The sequence below is a fragment of the Tubulanus polymorphus genome, chromosome 10 (genome assembly GCF_964204645.1).
Source record: "Tubulanus polymorphus chromosome 10, tnTubPoly1.2, whole genome shotgun sequence".
Taxonomy (NCBI): domain Eukaryota; kingdom Metazoa; phylum Nemertea; class Palaeonemertea; order Tubulaniformes; family Tubulanidae; genus Tubulanus; species Tubulanus polymorphus.
Genome location: NC_134034.1, coordinates 10,559,076 through 10,570,211, shown reverse-complemented (window position 1 = coordinate 10,570,211; position 11,136 = coordinate 10,559,076). Strand labels below are relative to the sequence as shown.

At 42.2% G+C, this 11,136-nt stretch overlaps 1 protein-coding gene across 1 annotated transcript; it reads right to left on the bottom strand.

The window, feature by feature from the left end:
* Positions 1-1,948: 1,948 nt before the first annotated feature.
* LOC141912283 (26S proteasome non-ATPase regulatory subunit 11-like) lies at positions 1,949-9,927 on the bottom strand. The gene is made up of 9 exons (XM_074803524.1): positions 9,846-9,927; positions 9,546-9,647; positions 8,323-8,519; positions 7,675-7,844; positions 7,398-7,480; positions 6,745-6,889; positions 5,529-5,652; positions 4,018-4,179; positions 1,949-2,909 (listed from the first exon to the last, which is right to left on the bottom strand). Exons 1-9 carry the CDS (start codon positions 9,925-9,927, stop codon positions 2,715-2,717), a joined length of 1,260 nt encoding a protein of 419 aa, XP_074659625.1. The 3' UTR covers positions 1,949-2,714.
* Positions 9,928-11,136: the final 1,209 nt, after the last annotated feature.

Below are 11,136 nucleotides of genomic sequence, written 5' to 3'. Positions count from 1 at the left end.
CAGCAACAGTCTCTGAAAATACTTAACTGTCCCCCCTGACTCACACAGAGCTGTCAACAATCTTTGATTGTCAGCAACAGTCTCTGAAAATACTTAACTTGTTATTGTTTGATGTTGCTGTATGTGAAAATTGTGAATTGTTGTAATTCTTTTTGAAGAAAAAGATTTATTCTGATATGGTCCCTGAACCAAGCAGACGTAGAATTGGACCTCTCCAAGATTTTTTCATTTTCATCAAATATTGCAATCGAGAAGCCTGTTGGTATGATGGTCTGCAAGACTGCTGCATATCCAGTGAAACATTTCTTTTGGAACAATTTGCTAGTTAAAGCACGGGGTCCAGATCCACGCCTGCCTACGGTAGTTACACAGTTGTGAGTTTTAATGTTGATTCTTCGGAATCTGAAAAATTTGATTCATTTCCAATTTGTAAAACTCGAGGTTTTTTTTCAAATTTTGACTCAAATCGTGAGAAAATACGCGAGCGCTTTCTTCAGACTCGAGGTTTTTTTTCAAATTTTGACTCAAATCGTGAGAAAATACGCGAGCGCTTTCTTCAGACCAAGTCCAGCTAGAATCACACAGTTCATATCGATGTGAATATCCTTTAGAAAGAGTTCATCATAGTTGGTTGAAATCATTTGCAAGAAAGTTTGGTGGGTCTGTAAGGGACACTCTATCGAAAAATCAAACAAAATTTACCAGCAGCCAAATAAATACCAGGGACAATCCCTATTTTAAGATAAAGAAAAAGAAAGTATGCAGTATCATCGGTTCCGTTCAAAATCAATCGTAAGCCATGTTTAGGTTTCTTACAGTAGAATCGGCTTAATTCGGATCATTTGGGACTAACAAATGGACTGCAAAGATTGTCCGAATTAGACCAAAATCCGGTTTAAGCGAGTTTGTTTGTATTTCAAAAAAAGGGGTGGCTCCTAGAACATCCAAATATCCGTGGTATCGCATCCATAGCCATCCTTTTTTCCGGGCTGCTGTGTACTTGATCATGGCATTAGCTTAGTCAGTTACCTAATCGTTGGTGGTAAGCTTTTCTAATCGGATGATAATATGTGGTTTGTGAAAATATGCGATCGTGAAACCAAACCCGCACATGTTACTGACTAACTTAAGCTAAGAACATCAATCACAGAAACTATGTTTCTGGTTTCTAGGTAAGGTACCCACTCATTTTTCGTCTGCCCGTGAATTAGGTATGTACGCGTAATGCGTTTTCTTTTTAATTGTTTTAGAAATATCAATGTTTCTCGACGAATATGGTTGCGTGCGGTGACACCTCGCGGCGGTACGTTCGTGCAAGACTGGAATGATCAAGCGACTGTACGCATCAGAAGCGCCGATAAAAAGGTCTGGTGTTTGTGACTCTACTTGTATTCGAAGTCTCAGGTGAAGTACTGAATATGCCATGTAATTAATTATTAACCCTTTCACTGTGTATGCGCTTTTATTTCATACGAAAATTCCCAATTGCATTTCTTAACTAATCTTTGCTGGTTTAAGCTCGAAATCATTAGGGTTGTCGCTCACATGACATTTTTACGTCATGCGCAGTGCTTTCAGTGCTGACTAATCAATACCCTATAGTGCTGGAGATAATTTGAAAATTTCCACCCTAGTGTGTTGAATAACGGGAATACCACTATAGTGCGTCTACACCGCGGTGCGGTATATCGTTAGTTACTAATATTTCATTATGTTTGACAGGTGCTGCCATCTTTCAATAGAGATAAAAACGAATTACTAATTACATCAATACACCGCAGTGCGGTGTACTAGCAAAATCTATCACTGATTCATACACTGCACTGCGGTGTAGACGCACTGAAAGGGTTAAGGGGCATAAAAAACAGTTTGTCTTCAGCGTCGATTCTTCACCAGTTTCAGCTCCCCTGAATTAAATCAATCAAATTCCTCAAAAATGAGTTCGTTACAATAATTCTTTATTTTATTTACACAAACCGTTTACAAATGTTGTTCTCATGCGAAACGACTCAATACAGATTCATTTTTCAATTATTTTGCTGTATTTACTGTTGCATTAAAGGGGTTTAGTTTTAGTTGGTCACCCGTGCCCTTAGAAATCAAAATTCAGGGCTCAGTTGCTCAGTCAAGGCTTCAATGTAAGACCAGTCTCGAGTTCATCTTATTCTAACTACCGGTACCTAAAATCTATCTGATTTTGGTTTTATAACCAATCTAACAACATGAGACCAGCCTTAGCTCATTCATGACCAATCTATAAGACCAATCTGAGCTCATTTTGGTTCCATATCCTTCTAACTACCGGTACCTAAAATCTATCTGATTTTGGTTTTATAACCAATCTAACAACATGAGACCAGCCTTAGCTCATTCATGACCAATCTATAAGACCAATCTGAGCTCATTTTGGTTCCATATCCTATTTGCCATGGCTTAGATTTAAAATCAGTCTCAGACGACTTTCCGGACTGTGCAACTTAGCCCTGGGCTCGGGGCATCGCCTTGGTCTCGGGGATTAGAATCTAGAGACCGGTTTGGACTGGTCAACTGCTGATACCGCGACTGCGAATAATGTCGAATACAAAATTAAACACCTAATTCAAGTATCTCGAAGTATCTCTTTTTTTTGCCCGGGAATTTTAATCGTCCATCCAACGAATATTTCACACAAATGTTCTTTTTCTAACGTCGTAAACTCTCACTCTCTCTTTGGATTATGTGAGTTTTTTCGCCTTGTTGTAAAGAGCGTCGACGACCTTTCCCATATTGTGGATGGTGTCGAGAGCGGACGTGTACGTCTGATCGACGGGCGTACGATCGAACACGACCAACACGCCCTCGCCCTGGTCGAGAATGCCGCTGAATTTCTTGTCGAGAATCATCTGCGACAATTTCTTTTCGATGACATCCTGGAAAATAACTTATATAATAACTTAAAAGAACTTATTCTGATAGGTGACGAGAGGGGAGTGGAAAGAAGGGTAAGAAGGGTGGTGAGAGGGTGACAGGAGGGGAGTGGAGAGACAGGAGGGGTGAAGAGAGAAGGGGAGGTGAGAGGAGAGACAGCAGGGGTGAAGAGAGAAGGGGAGGTGAGAGGAGAGACAGGAGGGGTGAAGAGAGAAGGGGAGGTGAGAGGAGAGACAGGAGGGATGAAGAGAGAAGGGGAGGTGAGAGGAGAGACAGGAGGGGTGAAGAGAGAAGGGGAGGTGAGAGGAGAGACAGGAGGGGTGAAGAGAGAAGGGGAGGTGAGAGGAGAGACAGGAGGGGTGAAGAGAGAAGGGGAGGTGAGAGGAGAGACAGCAGGGGTGAAGAGAGAAGGGGAGGTGAGAGGAGAGACAGTAGGGGTGAAGAGAGAAGGGGAGGTGAGAGGAGAGACAGCAGGGGTGAAGAGAGAAAAAGGAGGTGAGAGGAGAGACAGCAGGGGTGAAGAGAGAAGGGGAGGTGAGAGGAGAGACAGGAGGGGAGTAGAGAGAAGGGGAGGTGAGAGGAGAGACAGGAGGGGTGAAGAGAGAAGGGGAGGTGAGAGGAGAGACAGGAGGGGTGAAGAGAGAAGGGGAGGTGAGAGACAGGAGGGGTGAAGAGAGAAGGGGAGGTGAGAGACAGGAGGGAGTAGAGAGAAGGAGAGGAGGGAGGGATGAAGAGAGAAGGGGAGGTGAGAGGAGAGACAGGAGGGGTGAAGAGAGAAGGGGAGGTGAGAGGAGAGACAGGAGGGGTGAAGAGAGAAGGGGAGGTGAGAGACAGGAGGGAGTAGAGAGAAGGAGAGGAGGGGGAGGTGAGAGGAGAGACAGGAGGGATGAAGAGAGAAGGGGAGTTGAGAGGAGAGAGAGACAGGAGGAGTGAAGAGAGAAGGGGAGAGAGAAGGGGAGACAGGAGGGGAGGAGAGAGTAGAGAGAAGGGGAGGTGAGAGGAGAGACAGGGAGGTGAGAGGGGAGACAGGGAGGTGAGAGGGGAGACAGGAGGGGAGTAGAGAGAAGGAGAGGTGAGAGGAGGAGGGGTGAGAGGAGAGAGAGTACGTACCTGAGATAGTTTAATGAGGTGTGAAATATGCGAGACTTGAACGCGTGAGAACGGTTCGATGATTCGACACAGATTCTGTTCGAGTAGTTTATCATAAAGCGAGTCGAGGTGAGCGTGAACGATCGGATCCTCAACTAATTCAACCTTAAACTTCTCCAGAGTCTGAAACGATGAGAAAATTAAACGAATTGACGATTAACGAGTTGAATTTCGGTTCAGAGGTTTCAAAAGTTGAGAGTGAAGCGCCACATTTCATCCGTTTACAAATCTCCTTGGGCTAGTTCCATAGTCAAGACTTAAGACCAAAAGTGGTCTTAAACCTTAAGACTGTTCTTAAGTTGTTAGATTAGCTATAGAACTAAGTTTGTCTTAGACCGGTCTAAGCCCTGTCTATGGAACCGGCCCCTGGATTCAATTCCACAGTTATGAGTTAACATTTGACTCCTAAGAGTTTACTCTTAACAGTACTCAATGGATCCTGATTTTTCATGTGATTTACATTAAATTCCCTGATTGAATCAGAGAAATTTCTAGGTTTAACAATGAATTCATTTTTCATCGAATCACATATTGATAAAGAAATACAGATATTGACTATGACGAGGTGCATCTTTTATTTTCTTCACTACAAGACGTTTCGGCCTTCAAGCCTTCATCAATTGAAAATTGAATTAGACGGTTGAAGCAACAATACATCGTATTTCATATGACTACTACTACTATTATTTTTATTATTATTATAATAATAATAATAATAATAATTATTATTATTATTATTATTATTATTATTATTATTATTATTTTGATTATCATTATTACTATGTATAATATATCTGTGAAAGCTCGTACTTGTTAATCCATTCATTCTCATGTTGTTAATTCCATATTTGTATTTTATTTGCGGGTATAATGTTTCCTTATCAACGATGTATTGTTGCTTCAACCGTCTAATTCAATTCTCAATTGATGAAGGCTTGAAGGCCGAAACGTCTTGTAGTGAAGAAAATAAAAGATGCACCTCGTCATAGTCAATATCTGTATTTTATTAAGTCTTACCGGAGGTGAGGGGAACAAAATACGCATCACATCATTGATAAAGAAACACGCAGTCAATAACATTATCTGAATTTCCCAGGTTTTCCCATCCTCGCTTGCCAGGGGTCCGGTATCACTCCCGAACTCGCTTCCACCAGCCCCCTGGCCTCACGAAGCGTGATTTCATTACTGGCGCTGTTGCGCATGACGTCATATATCGATTTTCGAAATACTTCCTTGTTCAGTAAAAAGTTCGCTGATTGGTCTATTTATCAGGAAAACCAATAGAAGCCTAAAGTCGTTTGTTACAAGCGCTGTGATTGGTACGACCGGATTCTGGTCGGCTAGTAACGACTCCAACGACTCGTGAGGTCAAGGGGTTCAGTGAACAGCTTTAGCGTAGTGGGTTCGAATCCCTTGACGGGTGAAGATGAGGTTTTCCCAGGTCGCCACCCCGATAACGCTGTCATACTCACGATTTGAAAGTCAGCTAGCGACCTCTTGTGGCTCGCCTGCGCGATACTCTTCATCGCTTCGATTTCGGGCCCGGCGTATCTGAGTGCGAGTTTACCGCTGACGATCGTCTGCACCTCGTCCGCGCTGAAATCAAACACGAATACACGTCACTTAAATAAACTATTTCGTTCAAAAATATCGATTTGATTACAGTCTACAGGATGCCTACTGATCAGTTATTCCTGGATTTGATGAGTTTTTAACCCTTTCAGTGCTGACTAATCAATACCCTATAGTGCTGGAGATAATTTGAAAATTTTTAAAAATTCCACCCTAGTGTGTTGAATAACGGGAATATCACTATAGTGCGTCTACACCCTGGCGCGGTGTATCGTTAGTTACTAGTATTTCACTATGTTTGACAGGTGCTGCCATCTTTCAATAGAGATAAAAACTAATTACTGATTACACCAATACACCGCTATGCGGTGTACTAGCAAAATCCATCACCGATTCATACACATGCGGTGTAGACGCACTGAAAGGGTTAAGGAGACGATTTCAAATTTTGATGAAGCTTCTGCATCACTGTCATATCAATTACAGCAGACTCCTACTAAATCGGTACTGTTTATCTCCATAAACCGGTAATTGGGTAGCGGTAGTTTTACAAGCGATTTTTTATGCTTTTTACTAAACTCTGCTTCCATTTTGATAACCTCCTAGAGTCCGATCTAAGCACATGTCCGATCGCACGGGACAAGTATATTCTCATCAGGGCAAGTAGGTTATCATTATCACTTGTCCACGGGGCTATTTTATGTCACAAAGTTTTTTCCCACTCGATACACAACGGATGATAGTGCCACCAATCGGACAGCCCATGCAGGGCAAGTAGCTTTTGGAGGGGGCAAGCAAAATTTCAAATATGCTTGCCCCCTCCGGGCAAGTGGCTTTCATTTCTTAGATCGGACCCGAGGGTAACAAAACAAATCCTGGTCTCAACTGTACTGATTTTGCGCCTTCTCCCAGTAGTAAATTCCTAATTGCCTATTTCTCAGAAGGAGTTTTAGGCATTTTGCTCAAATTAAAGGACTTTTAACTTTAAAAGCACCCTCCATTTAGGAGTTTTTAAGAAATCAAGGAGTCGTAAAGACCCTACTGGAAAGAGGTAGAAATTCTATTTATTTCCAGTGGCGCCATCTTTAGGGATATATATAAACGAGCAGTACTCACACGTTCAGCATTATTTTACACATCAACATGTATTTCAGCGACGTGACGGCTTTCGGGCTGTCGATCGAGTCGTAGCCTTCGAACGCCTCGTAGAAATACGAGAACGCCGTTTTGAAGTCTTTCTCGTCGGCCGCGTGCAGAATACCTGCCACAAATGAGAAGTTTTAAAGAAATTAAATTCAGGACCCAGTTCCACAGTTGTGAGTTAAGATTTGACTCTGAGTTAACTCGTCGAAAACGAAATAATTTTAACTCATAGTTAACTCTAACTCACAACTGTGGAACTGGATCCCGATGAACATGTATCTCCAAAGTTTGTTGTCAGGATTGTTGTTACGGGTTCTGTAAATTTTTGGAAAATGGGAATTTCGTTTAACAGGCCCCGACAGTGTATAAGTGTAAGCAGCCACAGCTGGACTTGAACCCGCTCGTCACCTAGCACTGATAGCGAGTAAATCTTTCAGCAGTGGAACCTTGCAACACAATACAAGTTTTACTGACGAAATGCCAAACCTAGCTTCTAACTGGCTCTAACCTGCCGCCGATTATAATTTGTGGCGTGTACTAATTAGGGTCGGTAGCTTAAGGATTAATAATCAGGGATTGTACAGTTTTTTCCAGGCTGATGGCTTGCGTCGTTGTGAAGAGATTACCTGATTGGTTGTCTAATGCGGCTTGTAGTTTTGGAGGACAGTAAATACCATTAGCGGTCGTACGGGCCGATGTCAGAGCAGCCCTGAAATAATCAATATCAAATAAAGGTAAATGTGAAGTGTGGACGATCAGTTTTTGAAAGTGTGTCGATAAAATGTCTAATATCTGGTGTTTGTAGTTCATTTTCAATTAAAAATGTCTCAGATGAAGCACTGAACACATGTTGAAGTGTGGACGATCAGTTTTTGAAGTTACTGTACTATACGAAACACGCACCTTGCTTTCGGTAGATTTGTGAGGGCGTGGTAGACTTTACTCTCGAGTAGCTGCACCTCGACGAGCAGTGCTTTATCGTCGAGTTTCTTCAACTCGCGGAGCAGCGACGACACGAGCGCGATCGCCGGCTGATACGTCGCCGTCTCGTAGTACAGCGCCACCAAGCGAGTCTAAAATCAAATATCATTTTTCCATTATCAAGTCACCGTATGACATCATGTAATTACCATAAATCTCCGTATGACATCATGTAATTACCATAAATCCCCCTATGACATCATCAAATTACGTAGCGAATCGAAATCTATAAATTATCAGGAAAGTTGACTGCCACCATAAATCCCCCTATGACATCATCAAATTATGTAGCGAATTGAAATCTATAAATTATCAGGAAAGATGGCTGCCACCATAAATCCCCCTATGACATCATCAAATTATGTAGCGAATTGAAATCTATAAATTATCAGGAAAGATGGCTGCCACCATATATCCCCCCCCACAACATCATCAAGTTGTTCCACAAACCCTTCTAGAAAAGATGACTACTTTCATATAAATCCCCCTATGACATCATCTCATCCATTGATCCCCTGTAACATCATTCTACTATTGATCCCCCCTCGCTCGACGACACGCGCCGCTCACCTCTAAAGCTTGTCGCAGGAATGTACGTTTCTCATCTTTCGCCCACTCGATGCACTCCTTGCAGAGTTCCACCTCCTCGCCGGTTCCGGCTTCCATATCGAGGAACTGATCGACGAGACCTCGGACAAGTTTAGCGGCTTTAGCTTTACTGACGCACGCAAGAAACGGTCGCGTGAACTTGATCAAACCGGCCAGCTCTACGCGGTAACGAAAATAGAGAAACCGTATTAAGTCGATATACCGTACGCATAATTCATGATCAGGTTGGCGCCACTTTCCGCCCATTTACAACTCTCCTGGGGCCAAGTTGCACCATTCTCGCTTGCCAGGGTTTGATTGCCGCCCGCTGAAGCTCACGCTGGCCGCAAACCCTTCATTGGTCTTATTACGTCGCCCACCATTTCTGGGGTAGACAGGTTCCCGCTCAGCGCCCACCAGTCTTTATATCTAGCCAATCAGATGCGTGGGATTTATAGAGCAGTGATGTTGTGCCGGTAAAAACACCTGATCGGCTATAGATATAGACTGGTGGGCGCCGAGCGGGAACCTGTGCGCCCAAGAGATTTTGGGCTATGTAATAGACCAATAATATAGAACCAAAATGAGTTTAGACTGGTCTAATTCTAAGCCATGACTGTGCAACCGGCCCCTGGGCTCAGTTCTATAGACTGGAATAAACTTTAACCCAGGGGCTAACTCATTGGAAAATGAAATGAGTTAACCCCCAGATTAACATTAATACCCATCATAGTCTGAATACCAGTCGTTGCTTCACTTCAATCATTTTTTGAGGCGACTAGTCAGAAGTTTTGAGCTACTACGATCGTCAAAAGCTACTTAGGATTACAAATTTATGCACAAACAATAGTTAACTTCCGTCTGATTACAGAACAGTCAGTTTGAGGTAAGTTGATGGTGTTTTAAGGGGTGAAATAGACGCTAAAAGCCTCGTCCCTCAAAATGACGGACGAAAATTAACCTTATATGAGCACTTTCGCCCCTGACGTTGTTTGTAGAATGACGGCTAGGTACTAGACTATAACCGTCGTAGTTATTCAAATTTTTCGTTGATACAAATATCATAGCTAGGACACGCTAGAAATCGGGCTAAACACGCTAATAAACGGGCCTCATCTTAAACAGAATCGTAATAACGAAGAGGTTCAATGTTTTAGTAATGTAGGCCTATTAGGTTTTGAAATTGAGGCTAGAGTTTATTTTACCTTTAGCCTGTTTAGTCTGTGACAGCAGGTCGCCGAGATGAAGTATCGCTTGCTCCTTGATTTTAACGCTTTCGTCGTTATTCGAATCGACTTCATTTTTCACTGGAAAAAAAATCAGAGGCGCAGTGAGAGAACAGAGTATACACAGACTAACCGCCGAGTCTGTTGTGTGACAGTGCAAAATTTCACCGGTTTTCGATTCGAATTGAAAATTACGACCGAAATATCCGTTCAATTTCCGAAAACGATCCCTCATTCGAAGTATCTATAAAATATCTCGCTATCTAGACTGATAAATACCTATGCGGTGAAGTATTTCGATGGCTTTGGGTTTATTTGTCTCCAGAAGCGCAGTCGCCGTCTCCAGATCGGAAGCCGCCATGTTTGATTTCGAAGCTTGACGCGAGTGACGGTTCGAATCCTGAATTTATCTAAGTTCCAACAAAACGTTGTTTAATCCAAGTTCGTTCGAATCCTGAATTGATTTTCTCATCCTCCCGGCAGGATAATGTGATCTTCTAGGCTGTCAGGTTTAGGGTCTGAAAATTGACAGCTTGGGGATATTTACTGTCCATTCTGGGAAAGTGGTTTTACCGTCTCCACTGGTATTGCCTCCCGATCGGCGGATCCAGGGATGCTCTGGTCATGCCCCAGAAAGATTACCCACCTACCAATTATTTCATTCATTATGAGCGTTATACCGCCGTACTTAAGACATGTAGACTCAAAAATCGGTGTTTAAACAATTCACAACAGACTTGTAAATTGAAATGTCGATGATTTTTATTTTCAGGGGAATGAATGTATGCTATACAGACAATAACTAGAAATACAGTTCCTGAAAGATTGATGACCAAATCATCCATTATCTCGGGAGGGAAATTTTATTTTCATCCCAAAATGATTCGTTGTTATCTAAAGAGCCGCCTGCATTTGTAACTTTGTTTTGAATAAACATTATTGTTTCAAATCATATTTCATTGACTGCTTTATCGTATCATACGCATTTGGCAATCACAAGGCTGTGTTTGGAGCAGGAAGAAGCTGGATATAGACGATGATATCCCGGGTTGGAACCGTCCCAATCTATTTTAACACTGGTCCTGACTCGAGATGCTGAATATAGGATAAATGAAGTCCCGATTTCTAAGTTAATTTCTACATGTTTTCGAAAGATGGCGCGTGTGAAAATGTTTCATCGTAAAAATCGTAAACCTATTTGTCATTGAAATGCAGCGCTAATTCCAATAGACGGCGAACATGTGATAATATTTGGACATATTGCGATTCATGGACCTAGTTTCAGTTTATTTGGGGGTCTTGGATGGGGGGCGTTGTCTACATGTAGTTTCTTCAATCGGGAAAATGTACTTCAATCTAGAATTGTCTGTATTCAGTCGAGAGATTCAAGATGCACATGACTCCAACAATTCCAATACAAGTTTGAGAGACAAAACAACAACAAAAAAACAACACAACTCATAAATCTTCCTGAAAATAAATACATATTCACCTTTTATTCGATTCAAGGTAGCATTGACAAAAAATAACATCTAAAGGAAAACGATCAATTTCGGTTGGTTCTTTTGTT

Bases quoted from the DNA above. Each gene is read 5' to 3' on its own strand.
- LOC141912283 (XM_074803524.1), bottom strand. From the start codon at position 9,927: ATGGCGGCTTCCGATCTGGAGACGGCGACTGCGCTTCTGGAGACAAAT. The intron at 7,845-8,322 runs GTGAGCGGCGCG...ATTTGATTTTAG, and splicing joins TCCTGCGACAAGCTTTAGAG to ACTCGCTTGGTGGCGCTGTA. The intron at 5,653-6,744 runs GTGAGTACTGCT...GTTTGATTTCAG, and splicing joins TGTAAAATAATGCTGAACGT to CGCGGACGAGGTGCAGACGA.